We start from the raw sequence: 17,980 nt of genomic DNA, 5'->3' as shown, positions 1-17,980 counted from the left end.
TGGGTCCCTGGGGAGCTAGCAGGATCTCAAGGGAATCAGTCAATCAGTCTAGAGGAAGGAAATGAGAGTCAGCACCGTCACATACCCCAGGTTCAATACTTTGGGTAGCACCCCTGCCCAAGCCCCTGGCTTTTCTGAGACATAAGGGAGGGAGTCAGCCATGAGGTGTTGGCCTCCTCTGAGTCTCTCCTGCCCCTCACGGTGAGACCTCCACGTGGTGAGGACAAGTTTACCCGGCTCCAGAGAGGAATCCAGAGGCTTCTCGGCCTCAGTTATCCTGGGAGTGTAGAGATAGAAGCTGGCCTACCTCCCCTGGCACATGAGATTGGCTTCAGGATCAGAGTAACAGAATCCAGCTCCCACTGAGATTCCAGAACCCTGAAGCAGGTGATCACAAAAGGCCAGGGGAGGGGAGAGGACACAGAACTCTGTGGCTTTTGCATCTTCATGGTCACAAAGCGAGTGAACTCTCCCATTTCCATAGGCACCAGAGTGCCTCTTCCTGGCCACCAGGCAGTGGCTTCAGACGGTCACCTCCATCCTGTGCATGTGTACTGAGCGCCTGCTCAATACCAAGCACTTGTAGGACACTCAGAGTCACCATCCTGATGCTCAGAGCCCATTAGCCACTGACTGGAGACTCTAGCTCAGGCTGAGCGTGGGGCCTGTAAAGTATTAATGGCGCCCTGTGTGGCCTGAGCGCTGGAGGGGAGGCTTTGCAAGGAAGTGGGGGAGGAGTCTATCCTTGCCATCCCTGCAGCCCCGGACAAGTCCTCCATGAGCCCGAGAGGCTGGGGTGAGCCATGGGTCTGGGACTTGATTTTCAGCTGGTTCCTAACTCTTCCTGTTTTGATTTTAGGTCACAGCAGTTGGATGCTGTCCCCCTGTTCTCTATTCCACGAGCCCCCTAATCCCAGTGTAGCCCATGTAGATTATGGAGCAGGAAGGTGCAGAGAGAGCCCTGGGGAAGGTGCCCCCAGCCCAGAGCTCCAGGCACACCCCAACTGAAACCCTCTGCCCCTTGGGGTCTGTGACTGAGAACGTCTCCTCCACCCCTTCAAACCAGGGGGTCCCCAGTCCCTGGCATCATGACCTCACTGTGTGCGCAGGGAGTCAGCATGAAGGCAGCTTGACCCCTGTGCCTCCACTAATCCCCTCTCTTCTCCTTTCAGCGGTCGGATTCATTATAAGGATATGTACAGTTTATTGCGCGTAATATCTCCCCCTCTCGGCTTAGGCAAGAAATGTCCTCATAGGGTTGCTTGCAAGGTTTGATTTCCACTAAAACCTGCTAGCATCCATGGAATGAGTGTGGCTTGGGGTTCTCCAATATATATATTTCATATATATATATCTCTCCAAAAACAGAGCCATCTCTCTATCTCTTGCATTAAACTAGAAAATTCTCTTAGCCAACAGAATGCAGTCACGTAGACTTGATGAAGCATGGAACATACCTCTCTGTTCCCTTCAGCCATTCTGCTTGCTCTTAGCTGAAGCTGCCAATCCCAGGGTCTCAACGGCACCCAAACCAGACATCCAGGGGGATCGTAACTTTGCTTTCCTCCCCCACCATCACCTCCACTCTCTCCCTCTCCACCCTTTGCCTCCTGAAGCCCCCGGCCCCCCTCTTAATCCCCTCGGCCCCTCCTCCCCATCTAGGCCCCCTCAGAGACCAGCCTCAGCCAAACCAGAGAATTTTATCCAGTTTTTAACATAACATTGAATGAACCAAAGCATTGCTTCAGGCCCTCCAAAATGAGAACGCCCTCCATTCCCTCCATTTTCCACCAGAACCATAGCTCAGAGTCAAAACTGAATCTGACCTTTCTCTTTTCTCTCTCTCTCTCCCTGCTTGTAAGCAGTGAAATAATATTTTTTTAATTACCTTTTCTTCTATTTTTTTTCCTCCTCTTTTCCATTTATTTGAAATACCTATTTTATCGTTCTCTGCATCTTTCTCTATATATTTTTTCGGCTCGTGTGGTTTTGGTTTTGGTTTTTTTTTCTTCCGTTTCTTCCCCTCCCTCCACCCACCCTTCCTTTGGTTCTCGTCCCCATTCCCGTTTTTGTTTTCGGTGCTGCCAGGGGCCGCATGCCTTACCCGGACATGTATCAGATGCTGAGACACATGTCTCCGCCCCTGGGTCTGGGGAAGAAGTGTCCGGCCAGAGTGGCTTACAAGGTAGATTACCTTTGCTGACCACCGACGTCCGGGCACTGGGGATTTTTCAGTGCTGGCCAGGAACAACCAGCCAAGTCTCTTTTTCCAGCGTTCCTCTTCTTTCTCTTTTTTCTTTTTTCTTTACTTTCCTCCTTGAGTAAATGGATCATGACCATTCCTTGACTCTAAAGAGCACACTGTGTCCGTCCTTTCTGATGAGTGTGTCTTGGTGTTTTGAGACTCCATTATGGCCGACATGCTGTGAGGGAGGGGGGAGCCCTCAGTCCCCTTGCATTTGGTCTCCTGGGAATTAAATTGGACACAAACACACTTCAGGGGGGATCACCACTGTGCCTCCTTTCTGCCCACCCAGAGCAGCCCCCACTCCCAGGCCGGGGCAGGTACCTTTTGGGAGAGGTCTTTGGCCCCCAAAAAAGGTGAGACCCTAGAACTCCCTGGTCCAGCAGTCCCCCACCCCACCCCACACACACCTGAAGCTGATCTCTGACCTAGGGCCTTGGGGGATCCAAGACCTCCTGAGGAATACCCACAGCCTCTCCTCCCCACTCCTCCCTGCCCCTGGAGTTGTTCCCCAGCTCCTGTCCCTGTGCCACCCGTCAACCCCCGAGACAACCCAACATGCCTCTCCGTTGTTCCAGAGTGGGCAGGCAGGCCGCAGCTGGACCCCTGGACCGTGGCACCCTGATGCAGGCCATGCACGCTGCCTTGGCGGGAGCCTGGGGCGGGCAGGCACCATGGCCTACCAGCATTGGGGTGGGGGTGCATGTTGGCTGAAGGAGCAATGGTCCTACCGCCAGGCGGCTGGGCCTGGCCACCCCTCTAGAACCCTGTCCCAGAATCTACCTTGGCACTCAAGGACAGATGTTCTATTCTTCCAACTCATCCACGAGAAGTTCAGGGATGACCTGTCAAGTCTCCCCCTATGAAAATGATTACCCCAGCATCCCATTCTCCCACCCACCGTGGCTTACCCTGTGTCTGTGAGTGTCGTCCCTCCCTTCTGTCAATGCCACTCCTTTCTGCCTCCTGCAGCTGCCTCCCCACAGCCTCCTCCCTCCTCCCTCCTCCCTCCACATGCCCTCCTCCTCAGTCAAGGCCTGGAAAGGGCTGCCTCGCCAGCATCTCAAAGATCCCTGCACCTGTCCCTCCTCTCTGTGGTTGTCCTCGCATCCTTTCTCTTGGTCTGTGCTTGCCTGAGTGTGAGAGTGAGTGCGTGTGTGTGCATGCATGCACATGTATGCATGCACGCACTGTGCGCGAGAGAGAGGGAGGAAGAGCCCTTCCCCTCCGGGCCTCTGTGCAGGGCACCATGGATCCATAAAGCACCTTTGTGCACATTTGAAAAGAGCACTCTTTCCAACAACATTTTGTCTTGTTGGAAAACTGTAATCCAGACATGTGGTGGGAACCATGTGCTTTAGTGCCGGCAGCTGGGAAAGTTGTCCTTTAGATACACAGATGTATGATCTCTAAGACAGGGTCCCTTCGTGCGATGCACAGCGCCCGGTCTGCGTGCTTCTACCGACTGCCGTCCTCCCTACCTGCCCCGGCCCACTTCTTGTGTCTATTCTGGGTGTGCCACCCCTGTCCCCTTGTCCAACTCTGTTTCCTGCTGACATGTGTCCAAAGCTTCATGTGAACCCCAAACTCACCCTTGACCCCCATCTCTGCCACCTCAGAGTGGTGTGCACCAGCCCAGTATTCTCTCCCACATCACCAAGCACAGGGGCCAGAGCCCCTGCCTGGGACACGGGAGTCTTTTCTTCCCTGGGCCACGGGAACACCCCTCAGCCCTTCCCCCACCATCACACAGAGCCGAGATCCAGACTTGCCCTGAGATACACTTCCCACGGAGCTATGAATGAGTCTCGAGATTCCGTCTGCATGTGCCCGTCTGCCGTTCTGTGTTACGGCTGGCCTCGCTGCATGTCTGCGAGGGGCCCACCCCATCAGCGGGGGGCCACCTGCCTGTTGCTTCTCAGAGAAATGATGTGGTCTGTGCCCATCTGGTCTGGTCTGGTCTGGGCCGAGTGGGGGATGGGGCAGGGAGCCAGCGGCCCCCAGGTGGTTGTGCCATGGACCCCTCTGCCTGGCTGTTGCATGTCTGCTCTGATCCAGCTTGTGCGCTTCTTCTTTGGGGTCAGAATGGAATGGAGCTGTCCAGAAGAACTCTGGGGCAGCCGAGGTCTGGGCCCACCCTAGAAATGCCAGCTCTAGGGTCCGGCATGGGGGAGAGGAAGGGGCAGGGCTCACAGCATAGGAGAGCCTCTGTGCCCTCCCTACTGTGCCACCAAGGGAATCGGGAAATGGGACACTGGGACAGGTAACCTGAGGGTGCGGGGCACCTTAGCTGCTGCCTTCAGAGTTCTTCCTGGGGCTCCCTGGGTAGAGGGTCTGGCTCACAGGGGACCGGGAAGAGTTCTTGGGAATGACTGCTCTTGCCTTTGGTTTTCTGCAGAGGCTCCTGCGAATGGATCTGCCTGTCGCCGATGACAACACTGTCCACTTCAATTCTACCCTCATGGCTCTGATCCGTACAGCCCTGGACATCAAGATTGCTAAGGGTAAGGGGAGCAGGGGTGGGAACTGAGGGGTAGGACAGGGTAAGAGTGGCCTTGGAGGGGAGTATGAGCAGCTGAGGAACCCCCTCCCTGTGTGAAATGGAAGGAGCCCCTGCCTGTCCTGATTTTTGTTGGCTCAGCCATTTGCTCGCTCAGCAAACATCTAGTGCATGCTTCCCGTGCCCCAGCACCACTCTAAACATGGGGGACACAGCAGCTTACACTTCCGGCTGGGGAGGCCTGCCCTAGAGGTTCTGAAGGAGGTAAGGTGATGAGTCACATGGATACCTGAGGGGGAAGTTCCCCAGGCAAGCAGGACCAGCAGGTGCAAAGGTCCTGGGGTAGGAGGCCACCTGGGTCTGTGTTGAACTAATTTGCGCTCTGAGTGAGGGGGTGCCACACAGCATTCAGAGAAGAGGAGGACCTGACCCTGCTCACATTTGAACAGGCCCCCTCAGAGGGGAGGGGAGCAGGTAATAGATGGGAAGAGGCCAGAGTGAAAGCCACTGACCTAATCCAGATGAAACAGGAGGGTGGCTCTGACTGAGAGGGTATGGAATGTTCAGGTTCTGGATATTTAATGGGAGCCAAGCCAACCAGATAACCAGTGGATTGACTGTGGCACGTGAGAGAAAGAGAGAGGTCAGGGCCACCCTCAGGGGGTGGACCATTACCTAAGACAGGGAAGAGGCAAGAGGGGAGGGCAGAAGGTAGGCATTAGCTGAGGCACTAGAGACACAGAGTAAACCGAGGGCTCTCCAGCTTCCGTGCATAGTGAGGTGAGAAGCTGCCCAAGGTTCTGAAGGAGGTGAGGTGAAGGTCTTGCAGTTAGGCTGATGATGGAAGTCAAGAGTCATCATATGCTGACAGATTTTAAGCCAGGACACTGGATGAGCTCTCCAAGGGGATGAGTGTGAACTGAGAGACCCCAAAGACCAACCTCAGGACCACGCCAGCGTTAGTGGGAGCTGATGGGGGGCAGGGAGGTAGGCAGAGACCTGGGCAGCGTGGGCTCCTGGAGGGCATCTCCGGAAGGAGAACAGAGTGTCAGAGCTGCCCAACAGCCAAGGAAGATGAGTGACTGGTGGGTTTTGTGACAGATCACCGCTGGTCACTCTGAGTAGAGCATTCTGGTGGCAGGCTCAGGGTCCCCAGCCTGGAGTGGGTTTGGAAGGCTGAGAGGGGACGGAATGTGACTTGACAGCTGACGAGATAGCAGGGCAGAGAGAGAATGTGAACAGCAGAGAGAAGGAAGTTGGGAAAGGAGTCGGCAGGGAGCTGGGTGATCCTCCAGCAGAGTTGGAAATTGGGGGGCTGAAGAGAGAGGTCAGGGCTCTACCCAGCTCAAGACACTGAGACATCCGGAGGAAGGCTGACCAAACTTCAGGGACACAGGCTCCTTCCAGGGACCTAAGGGGACAAGGAGGGTGAGGAGCCAAGGCCAGCAGTTGCTGGGAAAGTTTGGGATCTTGAGGAGAGAGGTCAGCAGCTTCCAGTGGGACAGTGCCCAGTGGAGGAGGCAGGTTGAGGACAGATACTGTTAGACATGGAAACATGCAGGTGAAGGAAGAGAGCAGGAGGAGCCACCAGGGAGAGCAAGAAAGAACCACAGGGAGCGAGGATGAGGCTCAGGGCAGCAGAAGCGGGTGGGGATCAGGCCCTTGTCTGGCACACAGTGGAAATTTCTTTCTCATGCAACAAGTCTGAGGCCAGCAGTCAGGCAGCTGGGCACTCATCACCGGCCAGGCCCAGGTTCTGCGCAGACCATGGCTCTGCCGGCCCCCAGCTGCCCCCTCATCAGCATGGTTGAACCTGGACCGGTCCGGCCAGGAGAAGAGGGGGCAGCCGTTTCCTTGTGTTCGGGTGGGAGAGCGTGTTCTGTGGGCTCATCTCGCCCATCTGTCCTGCCTCACTGGAAACCTTGGCAGACGACCTCACCGAGCTCCAGCTCACGTATTAGCTAGTTATGCCATGTAACAAGTGACCACAAATATGTCAGCCTGAAGGACAACTATTTATCAGCTTACAGTTCTGTAGATCGGAAGTCCTGGTGGGCTCAGTGGGGATCTCACAAGGTCAAAGTCCAGGCTTCAGCCTGGCTGGGGTCTTCTCCAGAAGCTCTGGGTATACCTGAACTAGCCCCAGACATCTTCACACCCTCTGGGCATTCCCTGTGCCCATCCTCAGCCCTGGCATGCCACTGGTTGCAGGGAAATTTCAACTTCAAAAAACAGGAATGCCTTTGGCCATCGTCTTAGAAAGAGCCGAATCCAGCCAAACCCCTCCCGGGGCCAGTCCAAACTCTCCTACAAGACTCCACGTGGCTGCCCAGCCAAAGGGCACCGTCTCATCCTTTAATCCCCCAGAGACCAGGCTCTCTCTGTCTGAAAGTGGGGTCTGCAATGGCCTGGAAGGTTCTGAGGTGGGCATCATGGGAGCTGAAGAGCTTTGACCTGCCTGAGCGAAAGGGGGGTGTTCTGGAACGTATCTCCCTGAAACTGGTGGCCATGTTGGCCATGGCTCATTGAATGCCTGCGGTGTGCCCCACCCTGTCCTCAGCACATGGGACGTGGCAGTGAAGGACAGATGAACCCTCGTGGGACTGCAGGGAAACAGGCAACAAACAATAAAAACCATAAGTTGAGTGCGTAACTTGTTGCAAGGTGAGAAATACTGTGGAAAAAGACATAGCAGGGTCAGGGTTTGGGGAGCAAGGTCAGGGGTTAAAGTCAGCGGTTCTCAACCAGTGGCCATTCTGCCCCCAGGGACATTTGGCCATGTCACAACTGGGAGAGGTCTGGTGCTAGTGGCATCTGGTGTGTAGAGGCCAGGATGCTGATGCTGATAAATGTCCCAGAGTGTGCAAGACAGACCCTGTGGCAGAGACTCTTCAAAAAAGGCCTGCAGATGAGAGGAGGGGAGGACCCTTAGACAGTAAGCTCTGGGACGCCACGAGTTCATGGGTGACTGCTGCCTGTGTGCAGGGGGACCTCCTGCCCCTGGGAGCCCCAGTGTTAGTAATTCTATAACTGGAGGAAGAATAAACAGGGGTTCAGTCTTGAGAGAACTTTGTGACCCTAGGGGAGAGCCACTTGGAAATCCTCTAAGGATTTTCCCTTTGTTTAATGTGAGTGACAGTCCTGAATGCCAGGCTTCCCAGTTAAGTGAAGAAGAAATGTAATTTTGTCCCCCAGGGGACACTTGGCAATGTCTGGGACAGTTTTGGTTGTCAGAATGTGGGAAAGGAGGTGCTACTGGCATCTAATGAGTGCTGCTCAACATCCTACAATGCACAGGACAGCCCCACAATCAGTGACCTGCCCCCAAGTGCTGATGGAGGCCTACAACCCTGCCTTGACCCCCTTACCTAATGCAGAAGCCAAGAGCAGGTGTCTTAGCTCAGGTGGCTATAACAAAACAACAGAGGCTAGGGGGCTTAAACAACAGGAATTTATTTCATTGCATTTCTGGAGGCTGAAAGTCCAAGATCAAGGTGCTGCCAGGGTTGGTTTATCCAGAGGCCTCTCTGCTCAGCTTGCAGATAGCCGGCTGCCTTCTTGCTGCCCTGACATGGCCTTCCCTCTGTGTGCACACCTCCCGCTGTCTCTCCCCGTCACAGCACACCAGTCCTATTGGATTAAAGATCACCCTCATGACCTCGTGTAACTTTAATAACCTCCTTAGAGGCCCCATTTCCAAATACATTCACACTGGGCTTAGGGCTTCAACATGAACTTTGGAGGGACACTATTCTGTCCATAACAGCAGGTGTCTTCTTTCCCTCCATTAGAAACAGGAAACATCTACACTGTAAGGAGAGAGTGACCTTTAACAGGAAATATGTTCTCTTCTTTCCCGTCCCATGTGTCTGAGGAGCCACAGAGACCTCAGACACGTTACTTAGCTACAGTGAGCAGGAGACATAGCCATTCATTCCCACTGCTTCCAGGGAGGAAAGAAACACTGTCACAGGCTGTTGCCCAGGGTCTTGAGAGCCCAGCTACATGGAATTTTCCCAAGGGTCTCCCACAGCAGTCTTGACCTCCCAACTGCTGCAGGGCCACCGAATAGCGCCGCCCTCGCCCCCTGTAGCCCCACCCCAGTGACCACAGCCTCCTGCATCACCAGTGGTGAAAAGAAAGACCAGACCATGGAGTGAGCCCTCTAGTGGGTGAGATAGGAAACAACAACATAAGACTAAGGACGGAGAAGAGAAAGCAGAAGAAAGGCATAGAAGGTGATGGGGGGACTGTTTTAAGTAGGGGGCAGCTAGAAAGCTTCTCTGATAAATAGTTTGAGCAGGGACCTGAAGGGAGAAGGGAACCACGTAGATATTTGTAGGAAAAATGATTCCGGCAGAGGAAACAGCCCATACAGAGACCCTGAAGAAAACTGTGCCTGGCGTGTTTGAGGAACAGTGAGAAGGTCAGTGTGGTTGGAACCGAGTGAGCAAGGGAAGTTGTAGAGGAGATGAGGGCAGATTGTGCAGGACCCTGTGAACTTGGGCGATCACCTGAAGGAGGAAGAGCTCTGAGCAGGGCTCTGAGCAGAGGTGCCACCTGACTGACTCAGGTGCTCACAGGTGCCCTCTGGCGGCTATAGGAAGGACAGGAAGACCTGGGCTGAGGCAACTGCACTGGTTCAGGCAGTTTAGCTTCCCATTACCTCAAGATCCTCTGAACTTAACCTGAAAAAGGGCCCTTTTTTTTAATCCTCACCCAAGGACATTTTTCCATTTTTTGTTCAGATAGGATGGAAGGGAGAGAGAGGGGGAGAGAGAGAGAGAAACATCGACGTGAAAGGGACACATCGAGTGGTTGCCACCCGCACGACCCAACCAGGGCTGGGGACAAACTGCAACCGAGGCACATGCCCTTAGCGGGAACCGAACCCAGGTCTCTTCAGACCACAGGCCAACACTCCAACCGCTGAGTCAAACCTGCCAGGGCGCAGAAAGGCTCTTCTGAAGAATAATTCCCAAAATAAAGACATCTGCCTCCAGAGTCACGTGAGCAAAGATGAGAGAAAGGTCCGCAGAATGCCTGGTAGATGTCTGTGCTTTGACCCACATCTGCTGGGAAGCTGGGCAGAGCTGTCAGAGGCAGTAGGCCTGACCTGGGAAAAGGAGGAGTGGGGACGGCTGGGAGAGGGGAGGCCAGTGAGGAGTGGAGGCAAAGCAGAATGTCAGGGCTGCCCAGGCAGGGCAGCTGTTCAGCCTGCATGCTCCGGTGGATGGCTGTTAAAAGCACTGAAATACGCCCTGGCTGATTTGGCTCAGCGATTAGAGCGTTGGGCCTCGGACCGAAGGAGCTCGGGTTTGATTACTGGTCAAAGATATGTACCTCGGTTGTGCAGGAGGCAACCAATAGATGTGTCTGTCTCACATTGATGTTTCTCTCTCTCCCCCTCCCTCCTTTCTGTTCTATCTAAAAATTAATGGAAAAAATATCCTCAGGTGAAAATTAACAAACAAACAAAAAAACACTGAAATGCTATTCTACTGGCTGGAAGCTAGCCCCTGCCCTGCCCCCAGACCTCCAAGACCTCCCCCCACAATCCAACAACTGTAAAGTTAAAGTTTGGCCGAGCAGGGGGCTTGGGACCCTTGCTCTAGCTCTATTATCAGTGTCCCTTCCATACCTGCTGGTAAGTGTTTGGAACATGCTCCTGTGCCCAGGGTTGGGGGCTTTGAAAGGGAAGTGGGAACAGAGGCCAGGCTGGCATATTATTCAGGATGGACAAGAATGTGCTGCTATAACAAACAGCCCCAAAGTCTCACACAAACAAAGGTTCGCTTCCCACTTCCTGAGTTGGCAAGAGGACTCTGTCAGTCACTTATGGGCCAAGTCTGAAAGAGCCAGTGTCCCTAATGTCACCAGCCATCATGACAGAATGAAAGAGAACACAGGAGGGTCATTCACTGGCCATTTAATGCCCAAAGTGACACCTCACTCTACTCATACCTCATTGGTAAGAACTCATCACATGGCCCCAGCAAACCACAGGGTCCAGTATGGGTCACACTACCATGTACTCAGGCAGGAATCGCTGGGACCAGAAATCACTGACCTTAATGACCACAAAGAACCTTAGTGACCACCATGGCGGGGAGTGGGGGCGGTGAGGAACCAGGGGTCAGCAGAGGCCAATGGTCACATCAGTGGAAGAGGAGACTTGGTTGAGGGAGACACCTTCTCCATCAGAACTGCTCCGTGGCATCCCAGCCTCCCTGGGGCTTCCCCAGGCCTCACCGCAGACGGAAGGGCTGCTGTGGTAACAATCCTATGGCAGACACTGTCCTGAGGCTGCACAAATATTAACTAATTTAATCATCAGACAACTCAGTGAGGCAGGTACAACTGCTATCATCCCCATTCGGAAAGTGGGGGGGATGAGGCTCAGAACAGTTGGGAGTCAGGTTTTAACCTGGGCCATCCAGCCCATTGATGAACTGCCCCGCACAGCTGCTCCAGTCATTTCTCCTCTGGGTCAGCCCCACTAGACACTGGGACCCGTGGGAACCAGCACTCCAGAGCACTGGTTAGGCAGGAGCTGCTGGATCGGTGACTGCCCTAGAGGCCTGCAGGTGCCCAGGTAGGCAATCAGGGTCTCTTTGTGCCCACATTACAGGAGGGGCCGACAAGCAGCAGATGGATGCCGAGCTACGGAAAGAGATGATGGCCATCTGGCCCAACCTGTCCCAGAAAACACTGGACCTGCTGGTTACCCCTCATAAATGTAAGAGCCCAGACTGGCCTGGCCCCAGGCCCCAGGCCACCAGAACAGAAGGGGAGAGAAGAAGGAGGCGTAGGGGGACTGGTGAATACAGGGACCTGTCCACAGTGAGTTTGCTCTGTGCCCCCAGCCACGGACCTGACAGTGGGAAAGATCTACGCAGCCATGATGATCATGGAGTACTACCGGCAGAGCAAAGCCAAGAAGCTGCAGGCCATGCGTGAGGAGCAGGTGTGGCCCAGGCCTTGACAGCCCTCCCCTCCAATGTTCTTCCCTCTGCGGTCACCCAGGCTGGGAAACTGGAGCTTCCTTGTCACCATGAGGATCATCCAGAACAGTGGGGTGTAGGCAAGGCCCTGGGCTGGTCATTGGAAAGTAAGGCTATGCCAAGGAGATATAACCTGGATTAATTCATCTGCTCCATCAACACTTATTGGGCGCCTACTGTGTTTCAGGTGCTGTTCTTAGCACTAAGGGTGCAGCTATGAGCAAAACAGACCAGAAGCCCAGCTGAGGAAATGCCAACAATGACAAATGACTAAATTATATAGCAAGGCAGAATGTCATAAGCGCCATGGGAAAGAGTGCCTGGGGGAGAGGGGTGCGACTTGAAATGGGCAGTCAGGAGAGGCCTCCCTGAAGAGGTGACTTCTGAGCAAAGACTTGAAGAAAGAGGAAAGAGAGTGAGCCAAGCAGATACCTGGGGGAAGAACATTCTGGGCAGAGGGAACAGCCAGTGCAAAGGCCCTGAGGCAGGTCTGTGAGTTTGACTTTGGGGAACAGCAGGGTTTTATGACAGCACAGAGCAAGCAAGAGGGGCAATGGGAGGAGACAGGGTGATTATGCAGGGGTGGGGGGGGACTTTGACTTTTGCTCTAAGAAAGGGGAGGGGTGCTCCTAGAGGGATATGACCTCACGCAGGTGTTGATGCATGCCCTCTGGTAGCAGTAGGGAGTAAGGGCTGGAGCCGGGAGACCTGAGAGGAGGATACTGCACTGGTTAAGGTGGGAGATTATGGGGCCAGACCAGGGTGGAGGCCATAGAGGCTTGAGAAGTGATTCAGTTCCAGATGGATTTGGAAGAAAGGCTAGTGGGCTGACTGATGGATCAGACCTGATTATGTGTCCCTTCCACAGCTGAGTGTCCCCTCCACAGCTTCCCCCACCCCACCTACCCCTACTCACCACACACATGCTGCTCTCTGCCTCCCCAGAACCGGACACCACTCATGTTCCAGCGCATGGAGCCCCCGTCACCAACACAGGAGGGGGGGCCCAGCCAGAACGCCCTCCCCTCCACCCAGCTGGACCCAGGAGGAGGCCTGTGAGTGTCACTCTGGCTAGGAGGAGGGGATGGAAGGGCAGGGAGTACCAGTCCCAGATATAGAAGTCTCCAGAGTGCCCACTGCCACTGGCCTGTGTCTCACATGCAGAATGGCTCACGAAAGTGGCATCAAGGAGAGCCCTTCCTGGGTGACCCAGCGAGCCCAGGAGATGTTCCAGAAGACCGGCACATGGAGCCCGGAGCCGGGGCCCCCCACTGACATGCCCAACAGCCAGCCCAACTCTCAGGTGCATCTGTCCTCCCGCTGCCCCACTGCTGGAGGTCTGGGCAGTACAGGAGAGTGGAGTGTGGGCACCCCCTGCCTACAGCTCCCTGCACACCAGGCTGCCCCTGGGGTACATGTGTCCAGCTCCGGGGCTCACCCAGCCTTGCCATTTGCCCTGCAGTCTGTGGAAATGCGAGAAATGGGCCGAGATGGCTACTCAGACAGTGAGCGCTACCTCCCCACAGAAGGCCAGGCCCGGGCTGCCTCCATGCCCCGCCTCCCTGCTGAGAACCAGGTGAGCGCTTTCACCCACCCCCCTGAAGTGGATGTGGGCCCAGAGGCCCTGCCTCCTGAAGCCCAGGGCATTTCTTTCCTCCGGGACCCAGGTCAGGGTGGGGTCTCCTGCACCCTCAGCAGCAGCAAACAGGCCCTGCCTGGCTATGCCTGGGGCATCTGGAGGCCCTGGTCCTCGGAGCTCCTCCCAATGGAGAGCAAAGAGAAAGGGGATCCGCTGGGCAGGGTGCAGTAGCCACTGCCAAGTGGTTTGTCTCTGCCCTGTTTGGGGGTGCTGAGGCGGGAGGATGTGGAGGACACATATGGGACTGTCGGAGGTGATCCGTAAGACTGCAGTCAAGAACACAAGCATGCACGCATGTGCACACAGGCATGCCCACACATGCACACATACACATACAGATATGTGTTTTCACACATGCACACAGATGCATGAATGGGTCTGCTCTCAGAAACCTGGCAGGTCCTAGGACCTGGTGGCAGAGTCTAGGGTGGGCCTGGGACAGCTGAGGTTCTTGTCTGGTCTCTGTGGGTGCTGCTGGGGAGGGGCAGGGCCACGTGCCTGATGTGTGTCTGTGTGTGGCTGCTTTACCAGCTGCAGGGCCCTAGGAAGGGGGAGGGTATTCAGATGCCACTGCCCCAGGCCCATGGGGACTGAAGCCAGAAGCATGGCTGGCTGTCCACCTGGCCCGAGAGGTGGGGCAGCATGTGTGTGTGGAGAGCTGCCTGTGCGCTGTGCTGGGTCGACTGCATGGGGTGGAAGGCTGCACTGTGCCTGGCTGGGCCACTGTTGGTTGTCCAGGGGCCTGGCCTCTGGCTGCTGGGAACTAGGGTGGGAAGCACCCAGCCTGCATGTGGCTGCCCAGCCCCATCCTGCCAGCCTCTGCCCCCCAGGACTTAGCTGCTGGGCCCCAGGAGAGGGTTGGAACAAACCCAGCTGATGGCCATGCCCCCACTCCCCACCCCGCCAAGCTTTGAGTGTCAGCCAGAGCCAGGGCTGGAGGCATTGCATGAGGCAGAGCCGGGGGCCAGAGGCCTTTGGCCACACCATCCCATCTGTCTGTCTGTTGCCTCTGCCATCTGTCTATCTGTGGTGTCTCCTGTCTGTCTCCTCTGTGCCCCTGGCAGGACTGCTGGCTGGCCCAGGGTTCACTCACTTACCAGGGACTTTAACCCCTCTTTTCCTCCATCCATTCTCCCCCTCACTCTTCAGGTCTATGTACCACCTCACTCCCCCTCTTTGGCTTTTATATTTATTTTCTTTTTTCTGTTTTTTCTGTGTGCACCATCCCGTGGGGCTGTGACAGAGGAGAAGGGGCCGGCCACGTGGAAATAACCTCAGTGTATGTACCGCCCACCCACCTGCCAGCTAGCTGGGCTCTGGCCCCCTCTTCCCGACCACCCCCCCTCAAGGGAGTCCTGTCATCCCAGACCCCACCCTTTCTTTGAAGACAACACCCCATCCCACCCTGTGGAGCCCTATCCTCCTGTGTTCTGTTCTGTGTGCTGCCCCATATGTGCCCTGGGGGGTGGCCCTACTTCACCCCTCTTCCCCCTCCCCCTCCTTCACCCCTTTCTCTTCAGAGCCCCACACCTGGGGGTTCATCATTCCAAGAATCCTGAACTATGCCCCCTCACACTTGGCCCACTCTTTTTTCATTTCACTGACCACCCCTGACCCTTTGGTCTTGCAGCTCTGTGTTCCTTAAAACTCCTGCCTCGGGCAGTGCCACCAGCCACTTAGCTGGGCTGGGCCCTAGGGGATGTCCACCAGGTCCTCCTCTCCTCTCCCAGCTGCAGAGAACCACAGGCCCTTTCTCTCCAGGGCTTGGCCCCAAGGGCTGCAGCACGCACAGGCTCCCTGGCTACAGGCTGAGGATGAGAAGACAGGTCTCCCAGGACCTCGAATGTCAGGGCGGCCCCTCGGGTGGGCAGGAAAACCCAGACCCCACTGGCCAAGGATACCCAGGGCCTAGAGGTACCCCTGGGGGTGGTCCTGGAAAGCAGCAAGGATGGATCAGACAGAGTCTCTTGGCCAGAAACCAGGATGGGCCTGGGAGGGGACAGAGGCACTCTGGGGCCCTGGTTGATCAGGAGCCAAGCTGCCACCCCACCCCCCCTAGACCGCGACCCTGAATGGTTCATACCCCATCACTGATGGAGGATGGGGCAGGACAGATTGGGACTACTTGGTGCCAGCCGCTAACTCCAGCCTGCTGACCTGTCCTCCCCAGACCATCTCAGACACCAGCCCCATGAAGCGCTCAGCCTCTGTGCTGGGCCCCAAGGCCCGGCGCCTGGATGACTACTCCCTGGAGAGGGTGCCACCCGAAGAAAACCAGCGGCACCACCAGCGGCGCCGTGACCGTGGCCACCGAGCCTCTGAGCGCTCGTTGGGCCGCTACACGGACGTGGACACAGGTGGGCCACCCCGAAGGGCCCAGGAGCCGAAGGCTACATTAGGGATCAGGGAAGGGGAGAGGGGAAGAGAAAGCAGAGGTGGGTAGACACTGAGAGAAGAGGAGGGTGAGTGGAACCTAGCTAGGCCAAGGGAGCCTGGGACCCAACCCCCATAGGAAGGCACTGCTCTCTAGGACCCACAGACCCCCTTGGTGGCTTCCTGTGTGCATGTCCTGCCCCACCTCATGGCCTTCTGTTGTCTGATCCCTGCGGCCGCGCCCAGGCTTAGGGACAGACCTGAGCATGACCACCCAGTCTGGGGACCTGCCTTCAAAGGAGCGGGACCAGGAGCGGGGCCGGCCCAAGGACCGGAAGCACCGGCAGCACCATCATCACCACCACCACCACCACCCCCCGCCCCCCGACAAGGAGCGCTATGCCCAGGAACGGCCTGACCACCGGGCCCGGGCCCGGGACCAACGCTGGTCCCGTTCACCTAGTGAGGGCCCCGAGCACATGGCACACCGGCAGGTGGGTGTGGCAGGAGTTGCCCCCAGATCTATCCATAGGGGACCCGGAGAGGAGGGTGGCCCCCACACCCAACAGCCACTCTGGGTAGGATCCTCACTCCTCACTGTGACCTCTGACCTTGCCCACCATTGGGTTCCTTCCCAAGCCAAGGGGGGCCTGGGTGAGGGTAGACACTGCCTCCTGCCACTCAGGCTCCCCATTCTGCCCCCCAGCCCCCTGCCCGCCTGCCGCCCCCTCCCTGCCTGCAGCTGCTTCCTCTTTGGTTGTGAATCACGTTTGAGTTCTGGCCAGCCCAGTCCTTATGCTGGCTGCCCGCTGCCTTTCGCTTTCCTTTAACCCGGCTTCCGTTTTTGTTCCGATTATGATTTCTGTCCTCTGGACGCCTGTGAGTAATTTTTGAAACTTCTGCTATTTTAACCCCGAAACTTACAAAACTCCATTTCTCATTTCTCTTTTCACTTTGTTGTGTTGGTTTTTGACTTCCCCTGCCCTCTTTGTCTCTCTCCCTCTGTCCCCGTCCCCCTCCAAACCCCCTCCCCCTTCTCCTCCCGCCCCCTCCCTGTGGCTGTTGCTTTTTTCCTTTTCTCCATTCAAATGTCCTGTGTCCTCCACCTTCTCCTCCCCCTCCTGGCCCCTCTCCTGTCCTTTGGTTTTCCTTTGCCCCCCCTTCCTGTGTCTCCTCCTGTCTCCTTCTGGTTGATTTTGTTGTATCTTTTTTTTTGATTTCCTTTGTTTCAATTTTCGTGTAGGGCAGTAGTTCCGTAAGTGGAAGCCCAGCCCCCTCAACATCTGGTACCAGCACTCCGCGGCGGGGCCGCCGCCAGCTCCCCCAGACCCCCTCCACTCCCCGGCCACACGTGTCCTATTCCCCTGTGATCCGCAAGGCTGGAGGCTCGGGGCCCCCGCAGCAGCAGCAGCTGGTGGCGCGGCCTGGCCGGGCGGCCCCCAGCGGTCAGCGGAGGTACCCGGGCCCCGCAGCCGAGCCTCTGGCGGGCGAGCGGCCGCAGGGGGGACACAGCAGCAGCCGCTCACCTGCGATGGAGCGGCGGGGCCTGGCCCGGAGCGAGTCCCCCAGGGCATGTCGCCACGGCGGGCCGCGGTGGCCGGCGTCTGTTGCGCACCCCTCCGAGTGGTCCCCGGGCCCCAGGCACCACGGTTACTATCGGGGCTCCGACTACGACGAGGCCGATGGCTCGGGCGGCGGGGATGATGTGCCCTACGACGCGCCGCCCCACGCGCGACACACGTGCTCTCCCAGGACTCCCAGGGCCGCGGGCCCGGCCTGCGCGTCGCCTTCTCGGCATGGCCGGCGACTCCCCAACGGCTACTACCCGGCCCACGGACTGGCCAGGCCCCGCGGGCCGGGCTCCCGGAAAGGCCTGCACGAAGCCTACAGCGAGACAGACGACGACGACTGGTGCTAAGCCCGGGCGAGGTGGCACCCGCGCCCGCCCGGCCCCCCCACGCACCCCACGCACACACCCCACGGGGAGGAGCCGTGGCCCGGCTGCGAGGCCACCTCGCTGCCACCTGCCCAGCACACGGGGGAGGCCCGGGAGAGGACCTGCCTGACGCCCCCGGACTCTGGAGGGAGTCCCCAGGGCCGGGACACATCAGGGTGTCCCACAAAGACCCTCAGCGCCCCCACACAGCCCCGACCCCCCCACAACGGGGCCCTCGGGGACAGACAAACCACACAGCCAAGGGATTCGAATTAACTCAGCC

The 17,980-nt window shown here is 56.9% G+C and overlaps 1 protein-coding gene across 3 annotated transcripts in view; it reads left to right on the top strand.

The window, feature by feature from the left end:
• The window catches only part of CACNA1A (calcium voltage-gated channel subunit alpha1 A), a 225,827-nt gene extending 208,148 nt beyond the window's left edge, over window positions 1-17,679 (top strand). For 2 of the 3 annotated variants that reach the window (XM_036240417.1, XM_036240418.1), the window contains 11 exons: window positions 2,089-2,185; window positions 4,644-4,749; window positions 11,377-11,484; window positions 11,612-11,712; window positions 12,695-12,804; window positions 12,914-13,052; window positions 13,212-13,325; window positions 14,632-14,667; window positions 15,559-15,745; window positions 16,008-16,255; window positions 17,005-17,679. In XM_036240417.1, coding sequence (XP_036096310.1) covers window positions 2,089-2,185; window positions 4,644-4,749; window positions 11,377-11,484; window positions 11,612-11,712; window positions 12,695-12,804; window positions 12,914-13,052; window positions 13,212-13,325; window positions 14,632-14,667; window positions 15,559-15,745; window positions 16,008-16,255; window positions 17,005-17,679 — 1,921 coding nt within the window. Of the gene's footprint in view, window positions 1-1,172; window positions 1,270-2,088; window positions 2,186-4,643; window positions 4,750-11,376; window positions 11,485-11,611; window positions 11,713-12,694; window positions 12,805-12,913; window positions 13,053-13,211; window positions 13,326-14,631; window positions 14,668-15,558; window positions 15,746-16,007; window positions 16,256-17,004 lie in introns of all 3 variants that reach the window. The other variant, XM_036240416.1, reaches the window with a different exon arrangement.
• The last annotated feature ends 301 nt before the right edge of the window (window positions 17,680-17,980 follow it).

Source organism: Molossus molossus, unplaced genomic scaffold (assembly GCF_014108415.1).
Source record: "Molossus molossus isolate mMolMol1 unplaced genomic scaffold, mMolMol1.p scaffold_m16_p_4, whole genome shotgun sequence".
Taxonomy (NCBI): Eukaryota; Metazoa; Chordata; class Mammalia; order Chiroptera; family Molossidae; genus Molossus; species Molossus molossus.
This window is presented reverse-complemented; position numbering and strand designations above follow the sequence as displayed.